At 33.6% G+C, this 16,654-nt stretch overlaps 2 protein-coding genes across 2 annotated transcripts; both read left to right on the forward strand.

Moving 5' to 3' along the window:
• The first annotated feature begins 809 nt into the window (after positions 1 to 809).
• Positions 810 to 4,785, forward strand: LOC110789889 (sirohydrochlorin ferrochelatase, chloroplastic). The gene is made up of 7 exons (XM_021994608.2): positions 810 to 1,181; positions 2,486 to 2,580; positions 2,673 to 2,890; positions 3,026 to 3,087; positions 3,418 to 3,528; positions 3,908 to 4,000; positions 4,386 to 4,785. Exons 2-7 carry the CDS (start codon positions 2,525 to 2,527, stop codon positions 4,503 to 4,505), a joined length of 660 nt encoding a protein of 219 aa, XP_021850300.1. The 5' UTR covers positions 810 to 1,181; positions 2,486 to 2,524; the 3' UTR covers positions 4,506 to 4,785.
• Positions 4,786 to 7,301: 2,516 nt separating this feature from the next.
• On the forward strand, positions 7,302 to 9,060 carry LOC110789847 (uncharacterized). The gene is made up of 2 exons (XM_021994544.2): positions 7,302 to 7,700; positions 8,669 to 9,060. The coding sequence occupies exons 1-2, from the start codon at positions 7,485 to 7,487 to the stop codon at positions 8,876 to 8,878; spliced, it is 426 nt and encodes a 141-aa protein (XP_021850236.1). The 5' UTR covers positions 7,302 to 7,484; the 3' UTR covers positions 8,879 to 9,060.
• Positions 9,061 to 16,654: the final 7,594 nt, after the last annotated feature.

The raw sequence follows: 16,654 nt of genomic DNA on the forward strand, positions 1-16,654 counted from the left end.
TTTGTAAGGAAACTCATGAGGTCGGTAAATTACCTTTTGGTGTCCCCTTACAAAATAGACAATCATACCCTCATCACTTAACAATTCAATTAAAATCATTATTTTTTATGCGAATTGGAATTAATAAAAAAATGAATAATTAATGCCAAATTAATAACTAATCAAGAAAGTCTTTCTCGACATGGAAACAATTGTGCAATCACCAAAAAAAAGTCAAAAAATTATTAAAAATTGCTATGCAATCAGGAAAGTCAAATGCAAAAACGCCTACAATCTCTCATTTTTCTATAGGAAACTAATTATACAATCACCTTACTATGTATTTCAAAACAAAAAGGACTTGAAATGCATGTGGCTAGACAAGTGTATCTCAGACACAATAAACATGTCCGAACAATAAACCCTATAGGAGTACTACGTAATTTAGATATTTCACTATGAAATATTACATTGTTGCACTATTTAGATGTTTCTTGATGGAGATAATGTCAAACTTTTCTTTAGATAACTTTGTGAATAATTTTCTTGCCTCTTATTTGAGGTGATTATATGTATAACACAATATTTAGTTTTTATATAATCTCGCACGCATCACGTGGATATAAAACTATCTCTATTATACAAGCCAACTCTTAAGAATTTCGGACATTTGGTGTCCACCTAAAATATCGATAATACTGTTATTTAAAAATGTTAAAAAACATTTACAAAATGTTACGGAGTATAATATTACTTGCATATATAAAAACAGAACTTTAAATTGTTCGGACTAGTGTTACTTCATTGAGTGCACCAGCTGAAGGTTGTGCTGCTCTGCACCCGTGCGGCCGTGCACCCGAGCCATTGTCGCCTAGTCCGTGTCATTAAGGCCATTAACACTTAACAGCAGGCCATAAGCCCATAAGTCCATAACTGAAAGAAGGATATTTGGACCCGTCGTAATCCAATCCGCATTTTTTCTCTTCAATTTTGTTTTCAGCTTTATCGCCAATTCGCCATTGTTGGACCTCCGAATCATCCATGAAAATCGAGCTGAAGCTTATTCGAGTTTAATCATTCTATACAGCTGCGAACTGAAGCTCCTTCGATTCAATAATATTTCGAACTGAAGCTCCTTCGATTCAACAATATTTCGAATTGAAGCTTATTCGAGTTAGGTTTGAGCAGATTCGTATGACAAGGTATATAGTCTCACCGACATTTGTTTTGGCTCTTGAATTATACTTCTGCAACTTGAGTTTCATTTTTTTTCAGTATTAATGGTTGATCGTGATTATCGTTAAATCAATTGTGCAATTCTTTAAGCTAGTTAAGCTGCAGAATTTCAGAAATTGTCTCTTTTCCTGATTTGTTTAGCTGTTTGATTTTCTATAATTAATATTGTTGTTGATTGAAACTTGAAAGAGATTAGTACCATTGTTGTTGAGTAGTAGTTTTTTGTTGAAGGGGTTATGCCTTCAGGTATTTGGAACCTGTCTCTCTGTTGAGGTGGGTGTCAGTGTGTCACAACGAATTCCTTTTCAAATCAGTTGGTGAAAATGCTGCAATTATTTGGAAATTGGGAAATTTACCAATGAGCATTTGTATATTTTCGCCCTTCCGGCGAGATTCGATACGATATGTAATACTATGTGCTAGTTTGGTTGAAGTGTTGAACATAGGAAATTAAAATTCTGAGGAAGTAGTATTTCCTATGCAGAGTGCTTGTTTGGTTCATATACAATTAAATTCCCATAAGAAGTTTGTTTTTATGGTTTGGTTCACATAGGAATTAAATTCCCATGAGAAATTTGTTTCATGGGAAGTTACTTTCCTTATGAACTTCCTAAGATATCGCATGTTCTTGTTTGGTTGCACTAAGGAATCTACCAACCAGCACTTGTGAATTCTCAGGAAAATTTCCATGTTGTTTGGTTGGCAAATAGAAGAAATGGGGTAAGTGGAACTTCCTATGAAAGTGAAACTTTCCATGAATTTCCCAACCAAACAACTTCGCTCCCTTCCGATTCCTAGGAAGTCGCACTTCCCATGATTTTAGATGTCAACCAAACACGCACTTAGTGTTTCGAGTCCGTAAGGAAGGGGAAGGTTTGTAATACGTGGTAATTGACGGGGAAAGCCTTGGAGGTGGACCAATATTCTCTAGAAGTGTTAGAAGTGATGGATGAACTGAATGTTTGACTGGTCTAGTGGTCTCTTACCAATGATCTATATTTTTCTCTACCCCTAGCCACATTGCCATAAATCTGCTATGTTCCTATTGATGTTGCTGGTGCCTTCTAAAATAATGGGCTAGGCTTTGATGTTCGGAAAGTTTCAGATGAAAATTGCCCCATCCCTGTACCAAAGTGCGGAGTTTGTGTTGGTTGTGAAAGTAATTTCTATTAGACCCTAATTTCATTTCATTTGCCAGCTGAATAGTGGTGGGCTTTCTCTAGTAGGGATTTCTGGGTTTGATATTATCCTTTCTGTTTCTTCTTCCCAGCTGATGAATAGATGATAAACAAGATTAACAATAGTCCAAATGTCACTAAAGTTCTTGTCTTGTAATCAATGGGTTCACCAGCTTCACCTTCAAAGGTATTCGATACTGAGACTCCTTTACCTAGGCATTCTTCCATTACTTATAAAATCATTTTCACTTTAGTTTTTATCTCTTCTGTGGTGGTCAGCCCGGTGTCTTCAACTACCACCAAAAGAAGTTGGATAGAAGCTGGACCTAGATACTTTAAACTACCACAAAGCACTCTACGTAAGAGCCTGTCTCCAAGTTTGTGCTTTGCTATGGATCAGAAAAGCCTGCATGAGGATGCCTTTGGTGTTGGTCAGAAAGACGGTGTGATTATCGTGGATCATGGATCTCGTCGGAAAGAGTCCAATCTCTTACTGAGTAAGTGAGTAATGCTATATAGAGTTGCTCATTTATCTGTCAATGTCTTTTTTAGGTTGATTGGAGCTATTTGTTGAACTGTTGGCATTCCCTAGTTCATTATATAATGGTGTGCTTGTTTGTTGTGTACTGCAGATGAATTTGTGCTGATGTTCAAAAGCAAAACTGGATACCCCATTGTCGAGCCTGCTCATATGGTAATCATCTGTTTTACATATCATGTTATGCAATATTTTTGAGATGGAGACGAGCTTTCTGAGTGGATTTGCAAGCCAACATCTATTACCTTTTCCTTTTGTCGAGGAATGTGCGTTAAGTGCACTGAAAACTCATACAAATTAGAAGACACTTCATACCTAATTAAATAAATGATGGATTGTAATTTACGATCAGATACTAAGTCGTCATTTGAAACTTTCATTTGGAATGTATTTCTCTCTTCTGGTGCTGGTATTTTACTGCTTTTTGAACTTGTCATTTTAACTTCTGACCATGTTCCATGTATTACTTGTCATACTAATGTCTAGGAATTGGCAGATCCATCCATAAAAGATGCTTTCAATTCATGTGTCCAGCAAGGGGCAAACCGTGTTATCATAAGCCCATTCTTTCTATTTCCTGGAAGGCATTGGCATCAGGTAAGAAAACTATATCAGTCTGCTGTTTCTGCATTTTGGTCATTATATTTGTGAATAAAGTAAGCTGCCGAAGCATAAAAATAAAGTGACAACAAATATTTGCATGCTGCAGTTGTTATCTTGTAGATAAAAACAAATCTAAAACATTAGAACTTGCCCTTGTGTGCCTATATATGCAGGTTACTACATTACATTAGAATTTGATACAATAGTGTAACTTATTCAATCTCATGAAATGGAAAAGTAAATGATCCAGCGATCCAGGAAAGGATGTTGATTCACTTCAGGAAGGTCGAAGATTCTGATGAAACCTTTTGATTTCTGAATACAAATTTTGAAACAGTAAAGTTAAATTAGGATTTATATTGCTGTTGTACAGGATATCCCTTCCCTTGCTGATGCTGCTGCTCTGGAGCATCCTGGTATCAACTATCTTGTCACTGCACCGTTGGGTCTGCATGAGTTTCTTGTGGTATTAACTCCATCCCTACTCAAATTCATACGTTAGTGTTTTTTTTCTTTTTCATCTGGCACATGTATGATTTTATCTATATGGCCCGTGTCTGCGTTTGGAACTTTCACGTAGTTATGGTTGTCTATTCTATGTTCTTCATGTACACATAACACATTTCCACAGTAGTGAACTGAATTAATTATGCGACATTCTTGATACCACCTGTAGCAAATATACAGTGTGATTATATTTGAATTCTTCCCAGTGCTGTACAACTGCTTAATGCATTTGTTTTCTACTAACATCTTAAGATGAATGGACGATCAGCATTTTGAAATCAGCTTTGAAAGTGACATTCAAGGCAGAATAAATTGATTTTATGGTGTGGTATCTGATCTTGCAGGATGTTGTGAAGGACAGAATTGGGTATTGCTTAAGCCATGTAGCCGGTGAAGTGGAGGAATGTGCCGTCTGTGTTGGAACAGGCAGGTGTAAACTTAAAGTGCAAGATTCTGAAAATTAAGCACGCCAGTACGCCACACCAGGGTCGGATCCAGACATTTTAAAATGGGGTCAAAAAATAAAACTACTCTATTGTACAAAAAAAAAAAAATTAAGTCACACACATTTCAAAAACCAAAGTTACTATTTATTCATAAGGTAAAATACAACTCACTAATGTGCAAAAAAAAATAAAAATTGTCTGCAATGATTTTGCATTCTTTACGGGTATTATATAACTCGTATTCTCGTTATGGAGATATTACTCGTATATTATCTCATAAGCACCGTTATGTTTTTGAGGAAGGTGTTATTAAAGTATAACCCAACATATTTACATGGACAACGAACATTATTGCTCAACTAATTAACAGTAATGGTTTGTCTCACGACTTAGAGAAAATCTGCAGTTAGCGGGAAGGTGGTACCATACTATGTTACCATGGTACTATTATATTTGTAGACTTGTAGTAGGATTCATGGCAGATTTGTACTACTCCCTCCGTTTCTTTTTGTTTGTTACGTTTGGACTTTTGCACGTTTATTAACGTATAATAAAGATTTTTTATTTTTATTGAAAAAATAAAGCAAGTAAAACATCAATCCACTAATCATTACAACAACCAATAAGATTATTTTATTTATTAAAATGAACTAATAATGGAAAAGCACACAAATAGATAACTTAACATTGAGAAATTGTAAAGAAATTTAATAAGTTGAAAAAATTGGACCAATTAAAATTAAAAGTTGGCTCAAAAAATGACACTATAATAAGTTAATAAAATGAAAGATTCTACCACGTAATAAACATTATGAAACGCCCTAAAAGAAATACATAACAAACAAAAAGAAAAGAAGGGAGTAGGATTAGTAGGTTTTAGGTTTCCTTCCGACTTCAACATTTCACATGACAACTGTAGTTCTTGACAACTATACAAACTTTCTCTTCCTCCTATGGTCTTCACACCTACTCATATACTCCATCCGTATTTATTTAAGAGATACACTTGGTCGGACACGAGTATTAAAGAACAGAATTAAATGAAATAAAGTACTCCCTCCGTCCCGGAATACTTGACCTGTTTTCCTTATCGGGCCGTCCCTTAATACTTGACCTGTTTCTAAAAATGGAAATATTCTAACAATATTATATTATTTCTCACTCCACCCCTATTAACTCACCTACCCCCTACTCCATACAAAAAATAATTAAAAATTCAACCCCTACTCTCCCCCAACCCCACCTCTTAACCCACCGGAGGTGGGCCACCTCCCACTAACTACATTAAAATAATACCCCACTATCAACTACTACCTATTAAATTAAATAAGTCAATTCAAGGCCCTTAAACTCTGTGCCGGTCAAACCGGGTCGAGTATTCCGGGACGGAAGGAGTAATAAAACAAGTGGGGTTGGGTTGATATATTAATAAGTAAAACAAGTGAGACCATGCCATTTTAGGATGTGAGAGGTGGGGGGTGGGGTGTAGATAGATTATTTAATTAGAGGGTGGGGTTGATAAGTTATTAAAAATGGCAAATGTATCTCTTAAATAAATACGGCCGAAAAAGGCAAATGTATCCCTTAAAATAAATACAGAGGGAGTAATCTTTTCCCCTTAATAAATAATTGAGCCACAATTACAATAAAATGATAAATGATAACTCTCTACCCCCACTTCCAACTTATTTTAATAAAAAAAACTTACCCTTATAAAACTACGTGTTGGTCAAACAATATCGCATAAAAAAATACGGAGGGAATGTTATTTGGATTAACAATTTAAGGTGTTAATATCTTTTGGTTTAATATTAGTTGCGATTTTCTGAATAGTAATTGTGATTTTTATTAGATTATTAACCAAGGTTTAATAACAATTTGTCACTATTTGATTTTAAATTATTTTGAAATCCGATCGAATCTAATATCTAATATACATATATAAAGGAGGCATATTTGCTGAAAGATTAGAGCGCCACCTAGGATTACTAATGGTTCTGGCCAATGAAAAATAAGATTTCTAATTTCTTTTTGAATTAAAAAAATCAAGTGCCACGTAGATAATTAATTAGGTGTCACGTAAATATTTTAATTAATTAATTATTAATATATACAACTCCATCGAAAATCAAACACTATAATAATTAAAAAATAATCGATTTCCACGTAGATAATTAATTAGGTGCCACGTAGATATTTTAATTAATTAATTAATTAATTACTAATATATACAACTTCGTCTAAAATCAAACACTCTAATAATTAAAAAATAAATCTAAAATAAAATTCATCCAAAATCAAACAATAATCTAAAATAAAATAAATAAAATTCAATTCAAAATCAAACATTAATCCAATATTAGAGCGCCACATAGAAAAGTCTAATGGTTTAGGCCAATGAAAAATAAGATTTCAAAATTAATGTTGAATCAAAAAAGTCGAGTGCCACGTAAAGAAATGATAAACTTTCACGTAGATATTTTTTATTAATTATTTATTAATATTACGCATATACAATTTCATCCAAAACAAACACTTTCATAATAAAAAAATTTAAAATGAAATTCAATGCAAAATCAAAAACTAATCTAATCTAATACTCCGTATATAAAAGTGGTATATACATAGGATTTTTATTTAAACATAACAATTTAATACGGGCAAAAATCTAGTATATATATAAAGGAGGCATATTTGCTGAACTATTAGAGCGCCACGTAAGATTACTACTGATTTCGACCAATGAAAAATAAGATTTCTAATTTATTTTTGAATTAAAAAAATCAAGTGCCACGTAGATAATTAATTAGGCACCACATAGATATTTTAATTAATTAGTTACTAATGTATACAACTCCATCCAAAATTAAACACTCTAATAATTAAAAAATAAATCTAAAACAAAATTCAAATTAAAATCAAACACTAATCTAAAATAAAATTCAACAGCAACAGCAACAGCAACAGCAACAGCAACAGCAACAGCCCAAACTAGAAATGAAATTGCGGAGTTATGATGAATCAAGAGAAGCTGCGGTGCAGCGACAACTTATAGTAGACTTATTTTGTTGGCCGTTTGACGATTTGAGGTGGGAGATGAGGAAGTTGGCGCGTGCAACTGCAGGACATGCTGAAAAATCTATGAAAGTTGTTTCAAACTTCGCCAATAAGATCACCCACAAATTTAACCAATTACACCAACCTAAACCTAATGTATGTCCATTCTCCCCTTCGTTTAACTATACATACTGTTTTTGATTTGGGATTATTTTTTATTTGATTTTTTGTTTACTTATCCATAGATTTGAATGTTTGGTAGTTGTAGTTGTAGTTGTAGTTGTTGGTTATTGTTATTGTTGTTGTTGTTGTTGTTAACTGCTACCATCTAAGGTGAAACTGATGGCAAACGTAACAACCCTTTAAGGAGTTATAGATCCTAGCATCGAATTGTATATGACACGGAATTGTATTGAATAAGGCCAGTATTGGATTGATTCAAACATGGTATTGAATCGAATATGGCACGGTGTTGAATTGAATTAAATAAGGGCTGTATTGGATTGATTAACGATATTCAATCGAATATGGCACGGTATTGAATTGAATAAGGCCAATGTTGGATTGATTAAGACTTGGTATTGAATGGAATATGACACGATATTGAATTGAATTAAATTGAATAAGGCCAGTATTGGATTGATTAAAACGTGATATTGAATCGGATATGGCACCGTATTGAATTGAATTGAATAAGGCCAACATTGGATTGATTAAAACATGATATTGAATCGGATATGGCACGGTATTGAATTGAATTGAATTGAATAAGGCCAGCATTGGATTGATTAAAACATGATATTTATACCAATGCTGGCCTTATTCAATTCAATATCATGTTATCTTTTGGTAATCTTAAGAGCAGTTGGAAGATCACAACTACAATGATCGGAATGGGTTTATAAGATTGCTGTCAAAACTTACAAGTGATCTAAACATCAAAATCAACTAATATGGATAAAAACCATTGAGCAGTGGCCGGTTTTAACCCTTTTGTCTGCAATCTCCTAGATGAATTACAGTTGAAATGGCTTTTTTGTATACTTGGTTTATTTTAATTTTGTTCCAAAATAAACAAGTTAGTTAATTGACGATCTTGATGGTTGCTTTCCATGCATTTGCAGGTTCCCAATACAAGTAAGGTAATGAAGATGAAAAAAAGCAATCGCTCAGAAGTCGAAAATAAAGCAAGTAATCATAAGGATTCTGTTGTTACCAAAGGAAAGGAGCTTGACAAGGATAATATAACAAAGCAACATTTATACCAGACTAAGATTAAAATCGGAAAGTATACTGCAAGCTTTACCATACAGACCAAGGTCAAGAGACAGTAGTGCAGATTAAAATCAGAAAGTTAGTGTTTGAATAGTGCGAAAGTACATAAGAGTAGTTTGTTAGTTTTCTTTTCTAGCTAGCTTATGAGGTTCAGCAATATTTTGTGTGATAGATATGTGAGTTGAAACCTTGTAATTCATGTGCATTATAAATTCTCAACTTGTGAATACATTTTACCATACAGTTTGAAGGATCATTACATGTGAGATGTGAGTGAGTAGCTCTATTCTTTTTTTTTTTTTACCTGAATTTGCATTCCCAGGATTAGTGACTGTAAAACTGGACAACTTACTAACCAGGATATGTTTCAGACCAGTAGAAAGCTTCAGTGGCAGGAACCAAGAATGAAAAAACTACACTTCTGGGTTTCATTACAGAGATAAAAGTGTAATAACCGATCTCAATTTCTGTCTGGGAAATATAAACTGCATAGCTGGAGCAATCAAGAACTGGACTGATTTGAATCATGGAGTTCAATGGAGATGCTTTAGAGGACTTCTTTAGGATCCTGGTTGGTGAGATTGAGTAGAGGAATCCACCAATAGATAACCACCCTACTATGACTATTACTTGTTCATCATTGTTTTTAAAACAACAGTAGCTCATTCATCATCACTTCATCAGTATAAAAGCTTCAAATGTTTTCTTTCCTTTTCTTCTCTTGAGTTCATGAGATTCTCTGACATGCACACACATCAAATCCAGTTAACTTCAACTACTCAAAACATGGACTCTTTTCTTCCAATTTAACAAATAAAAACAATTAAGATTCAACATGTTTTGAGATGACATTATTATTCAACAAATAATCCCGTTATTCAATCCAAGATCAAAACTCGAGTCAAAAATAACTTTCCAATGACATTATTACTGTAAAGACTGCTGACCTGAGTGTGCGAAATGGGATAGAACATGAGGATTACTTACATATACACAGCTCGATGAAAGTGAAGTAACAGTCTGTAACATTTTTTCTCGCAGCCTTGAAACTACCGCAGTTGGTTAAGCACCAGTGAAGCACTCCAACGCAGTCTCCTTCTCAATGAATATGCAAAGCTGGAAGTTGTTAGCATACTTGCAGAAAGTCCAAGTATATTTCATTTGATCTTTCCCCAGTCGTTTCATTACCAAAGAAAAGCTCAACAGCAGGATCAGAAGTCAGAAGTCCCAACACACAAGAACTGATACTTAGCAATTATTTTCTGCAATTTCCCGGGACAAGAATATATCATTCCATCATCTATAAACTACTGGGACAAATAGGCAATGCACATTTCTCAGAGAATCCTTGGTAAACGCGATAACTATGAACTATAAAGGATATAAACTTGAAGAACCTAAGCCTCATTTTGCACAAATTTAGACTCAACTTCTCAATTGTTGAACAACACTTTGCGTATACTAACAAGTTAATACTACCTCTTCTGGATTTGATGTAGCAAGGCATAACATGTAAGTGCAACTAGCTAGTCTAGTAATCCAATAGCCAGAGACTATGAGTAACTCATCAAAGAATTAAGATAGTGAATTTGCAACTATACCAAAGAGTTGACCTTTTCTAGTATTAGTAAAGCAAAAGCTGGTTTTTGGTTGATATGATGGTATCTGATCTTCAGTTGGAAGATATTGTCACTTAATATAGCAAGAGATGCACTTTTCACCCCTGTTTTCACATTTACAGACCAGAAGAACTTGTCTGCAGAAATATGTATGTATGACAGCTTATAGGCAATAATAGCTGCACTGCATATAGCTTAAGGTCCAGGAGCAAAGTCATGATAATTGGATACACAACAGAGAAGACTGTTTCTTCCATATAAGGATTCAAGAAATGTTCATATTAACTTATTGCATCAACAGGTATAGTCAGTCAACTATTTCTATCAGGATCTCATAGAGAAAGAGAATAAATACTACGAGTCAGTTGATCCCTTTCCATCAAGCAAACCTCATTCTGGAAGCTGAGAAGCCACACAAGCAAAGGATTAGCATCAGCAAGCTATTGAAAGCTGGCATATGAAATTTTCTTTTCATTTACTATATTCAGCTGCCTCTAATATGAAAGCCTCTAATTTACTATATGGAATAAAATCTTAACTTGAGGCTTCAACACTGTTATTTACAGAAACCGGAAACTTGAAGCTGGACTATTACTTGTGTGCTAGACAGAAAAAGGCCATTTTATACAAGTTGTGTTCAGGAAATTCCAAATGTCTGAAATCAATATATAGGACAAGGTGAAGAATTGAGAATGCTTTTTCTAAGCCATTTAATCTGAAAGGAACAATTCTTTTTGTTCTGGATGATCAGATGACAGGATAATACCGGGATCCTTATTCATACCCTTAGCTAATTTATCTTTCTCGGACAATATTTTCAGTATCATTATCTTCAGGATCAGGCAAACTTCTGTTCACCCTTAAAATTCTGATCAAAACCTATTGTATCATGTTCTTTCCCTTTTTGTTACTTAACACCGGGTTGTCCTGAAGGTTAGTATCTTGATTGTTCTTGCACAACTTCTAGATGAAGGCTTTTCATGGAACTCGCCTCTTCCTGGCTTTACTTCATTTGCCTCACCCATAAAGCCAATCTGATGAGTTCTAATTCCCAAGGCAAATTCTTCACATGTCATATTGTTCTGGTTAAAGAACAGACAGGAATGCTTTCTGGCATTTGAACGGATACTAGACTTGTGCCCATATGAACAGAAATTTAGAGATTCTACAAGATAAAAAAAAGGGAAAGAGAGAGAGAAAGAGGATTTTTAATTAAGTGTTTAAAATGCCTTCTAATTACACAGATAACATGTACAAGTATTTATATTACACTTTAGCTCAACAAACTAATCAACTGTAAACAAAGCTTACAGACAAAAATCTGGAAACATTTATAATTCTGTTATTCAGTTTTGGCACCTCTAACACTCCTGCACCAGAGAAGTACATGTTTAGCTGCATGGTTTTCAACAACTTAATTATCTCTATAGTGAGTAACATGTTTAGCTGCATGGTTTTCAACAACTTGAATACGGACAAATGGTGTGTGGCTAGAGTGTCTCTAGAATGGAAATAAGGGGAAAGCTTCATAATCACAACCGAGAATGCAAGCACGTCAGACTCAAAACCGGCCTGTAGCATAATATTCATACACATCAATAGATTTACCTACATTATACTGAGGTTCTAAATTTGTTTTTTATTTCTGTCAGGCTTAGCTGCAAACAGTGTCCAGTAGTTATGCAGTATATCAGAATGCAGAATCATATCCTAATATATGATCATAATGTACAGATGAAAATAAAAGGTGACAGCTTCTCTTCAAAAGGAAAAGAAATATAACAGCCTGCATATAGAAAGGTTCACTATGGTTAATTTCCTTTTACTAACAGTTATGACTTTTAGGAGCAACATCTCTCTCACAATAATACTGAAACTCTATAACTCTACATTTTTAAAGCAATTAATGATAAGGGAGCAGTTGAAGCTCTCCTCTATTGGCGATAAAGATGATTTCAGACGAGAGAAAGAAGAAGAAAAAGATCAGAAGAGAAGAAGAGTCAGGAAGAATGAGAGAAAAAGAGAGAGATTAGGTGTAGGAGAATAAGTTGTGTATTTCATTAATTGTCCAAATGAAATGTATGATCGGTTTTATAAGCTGACAAGTCCAGCTAACCAATTCTAACAACCCTCCTAAAATAAAGGAAATTAAAAACAAACTCTAACAAACTTTCCCGCCAAAGTTTAAACAACTTAACAAACTTTTGACAATTTCCACTATGAGAAGCTTGGCTAGAATTCCTCCTATGGCTTAACAATTGTTTTATGTCCACCAACGTTTAGTAACACAAGTGTTATAGACAAGCAATGAATTCAGCTCTTCAATTATGCAGGAGAAACAAGAGAAACATGGTGATCAGTTGAAGAGAAAAGTAAATGCACCGAAGGATGTACCCAGACTCATTGATTTGATTACAGTCAAGGATGCTAGATTTAAACTTGCATCTTTGAGGTAATGATATGCTTTTCTTCTGATATGCTTCTTCTTCTTTTGATTATTTGAGTTCATTATTTGAAAGTTGAGAGCGAAATAAGTCATTTTAGTCAAAATGTGACCTATATTGAACAAACGAGCCTTAAATGTACAAAACTTAACCTAAGTAGGTGAGAATGTGTCTTTAAAACATAAAACTAAATATATTAAACATGTAAACGGTTGAAAAATCTTATTTAAGTTAATTAGTTGATAGTTGGGACCGAAATACGTCATTTTATTCAAAGTAGGTGAGATTGAGTCTTTGAAACATAAAACTAATTATAATAAAAATGTAAAGGGCTTAAACGGCCTCATGCAGTGCTGTGTTTCCTTGCAAATTCGCAACTTTCAGTAACTTTTGAAAAGGTTGTAGTGCACTCCCCCCTTGTTCTTCAACACTAGCTGTCACTCTACTCTTTACAGTGTAAATAAGATCATCCACGAAATGGAGGTGACCTTCTCTTGAAGCTATAATGAGGGGAGTATGAGTATCACCATTGTTATCTATTTGCATTAGAATTTCAGTTGGAACCACCCAAATAACGCTGAAGTCCCCATAAAAAGCAGCTATATGCAAGATTGTTCCTGCATTTGGAGTCAAGCATCCAATTGCATCTATAGTTCCATCATAGATAGCCTCGCAAATGATTTTGTATTGTCTTAGTTCAAATGCTTTATGCAAGTCACAGAGCGTGGTACCTATATGGGTAAAAAGTTAAATAAGCACATTACTTCAATGAGATCTATCACACAAGTAATATCACAGTAAATTATTCACATACCAAACCTATAAACCTACTGCATATTGCATCAAAACATTTTCTATTCAAAACTTGGAACAACAAACTGAGATGCAGTAAAAGCACTTCATTTTCTCTTTAAAAAGGGGGACACTGTAAGTTTGATGTATTTATGCATCTTCTATTTCCAATTTCATGTGCATATTATTGGCAGCAGTATGTTTGATGCAAATACACTTTGGTGATAAACTAATGTTTAGATCACTAACTCTGACTATCAGAATAGCAGTCATAACTCACAAGCAAGGTAACCACTAACCAAACAGAGCGCAACAGTATTACAATGGAGTTAAGTTGATCACAGAGAGCGATGATGAAGTTGTTAACAGCAAGCAGAAATTGCCACATTCGATCAGTTCTACGTGCTAACATAAAAAAAATTAATGAAACAGCTTAGTTTGTAGAATGAATTTCGGAGTCTTATTATGTTTCATACTTGTTTAAATTTCATTTTATCAATTGCCGAATTGCATACTACTGTAACAAGACTCTTCTTCATATATCGTTGAAGGATAATGATAAAGGTCGCAAGTTGCGACAACATTTAGTTGTCGCAATCTTACATGTCGCAGTTTAATTGGTACATATAAGCGCCACGTATGCTATGCGTCATCATAAATATTTTACTATCAATGCAATATTTTTACTATAAAAATATATAAATTAGGTAATCGATGTAAAGAAGGAAACAAATCAGAATATTAACATTTTCCTACCTTTTTTTGAAACATATATAATAGATTATATAAGTTAAATATTTTAGTTTCCAATTTAAATCATTACACATAAGCATGCCATGTCATCATTGTGACACGGCTTAAAAGTCGCATGTTGCGACCTTTATCATTTTCGATCGTTGAAAGGTTAAAACTTTATTTCGTTAACTTGCATATATTGGCCTATCTATCTTTCTCAAGAATTCAAGATCCCAGCAAAGCACATCCTCAAGGGCACAAGTACTAAGTATCAATTGCAATGACATTATAGTGACACTAATTACTACAAGTAGTTCTCTTACACGTAAATTCGTTAATGAACACAGTAACACTACACTAATTACAGAGCATGAATAAACAAAGTAGCATGAAATGGAGTATTAGATTTTAAGAAAGTGGTCAACTTGGATAAAGTTGTTACCTTGGAGAAAGTTGTCACCTTCAGAAAGTTGCAAGTTCAAATCTGTATCCTCCTCTTCAATCTCTTCATTGCTGTTTTTTGATTCCCCACAAACCATTAAAAACTTCACCATTGAATTATTGAACTATAAACCAAAACGTGATTTTGTTGAAAATGTAAGGGTTTACAGAATTTGCTTTGGTGAAAGATTATGAGTGAGTTTTTTTTTTATTTCTCTAGCATACGGGGAATACGTATTGTGTCTTAGCGGGGGTGGCATCTCCCTTTCATTTTTTATTTTATTTTTGAAATTTTACATTTCTAAATATTATCATTGGTTATTAGTAGTAATATTAGTAATAACTAGCAATAATATATTATCTCACTGGAATCTAATATCTATGACTTTTTTACAAAGCCAAAACTTTTTTTCCTAACAAAAATCTATACTTTATTATTTTAAATTTTTATCCTATTTTATGTTAATTGTATGTATAGAAAAAAAAAATATTTGTTTAAGATTATGGAAATAATAAATGTCAAGTAACAATCTGATAAAAATGGATTTGGTATATTTTAGTTAAATTGGTACATTAATAATGAAAAATATATTTACTCAACTGTTGGCCATACAATATTAAGCATAAAATAGGTAATACGTAATAGGACAGAAATTGCATATTAGTTGATTAAACAAATATGTTAAAAAATACAGTAATTTTAGGGAGAGGAATATTTCAGTCAAATATATTATTAAAAAATACGAAATAGTTAAATAATTTTAGAATATTCGTGCGTGCTCGGAACCTAATCTTTATTTTTTTTTAATGTTGCAACACAGGAGACTTAAGGTGGACAAGACATTTTCCAGATGAACATAACTACTAAAGCGAAGAAGAGTTAATTTAAGGGTCAGGGCAGAGGGGGGTGTTTTGGGGTGGAGATTGTTCTACATTTGACCTGGTTTTGTGGGGTTGTCCTGTAGGAAAGAACTAAGAATTTAACATTAATCTCTTAAAATTTGTTTTAGGAGAGGGTTCAATAAACATGAAAGATTGTTGATGGGGAGTGTAAAGTGTCTTCCCAAAAGTGTCATATGATCGGACTTAATCAATGTTGTTTATTTGGTCCGAGTTTAATCAGGTGTGTCCGCACTCACGAAAAGGGGAAAAATGTCATTCACATCTTCATTAAGCATTTCATATACATTTTCAAATCTTTCCTTTGAGCCTAGTCCAGTTACTAAACACTAAAGTTGTCTCAATCATGTTTCTGATAATCCCGATATAACTAAAATTGAGTTTCATTCCATCTATAAGCTATGGTTGGATATCCCTTTAATTAATGTTTCCATCCATATATCATAAGCTCGATTCCTATTTGTAACGAAAAGGTTAAGAGTCGTTTTCTAAAACCGAATCGTTTTCTATAACTTCGTACGGTTCACTATTTAGGCCATATATCGAGTTATATAAATGATAATTCAACAATTCCAATTGAGTTATAAAGTAGGAATCCACAAAAAAATAAGACTTCTAATGAATCTTTAATGGTTAAATATTGGCGGAAAAAAAGCGTCACAATCCCATAAAGTGACGCTTCCAGAAATTTTTTGGGCCACTATATATTGATGTTTTTCTTGGTTTAATATTTCCTTGGTTTATTATTTCCTGATTTTAACACTTTCGATGCTTTAAAGCGTCACAATTTACTACCTTTTTTTCTCGCTAAAACGTTTTTGATGCAATAAAGGGTCAAAATTTACCTCCCTATCAACTTTTTTTTTGTTAATGCTTGAAATAATAATTACGTTAAAACCAAGAT

Source organism: Spinacia oleracea, chromosome 5 (assembly GCF_020520425.1).
Source record: "Spinacia oleracea cultivar Varoflay chromosome 5, BTI_SOV_V1, whole genome shotgun sequence".
Classification (NCBI taxonomy): domain Eukaryota; kingdom Viridiplantae; phylum Streptophyta; class Magnoliopsida; order Caryophyllales; family Amaranthaceae; genus Spinacia; species Spinacia oleracea.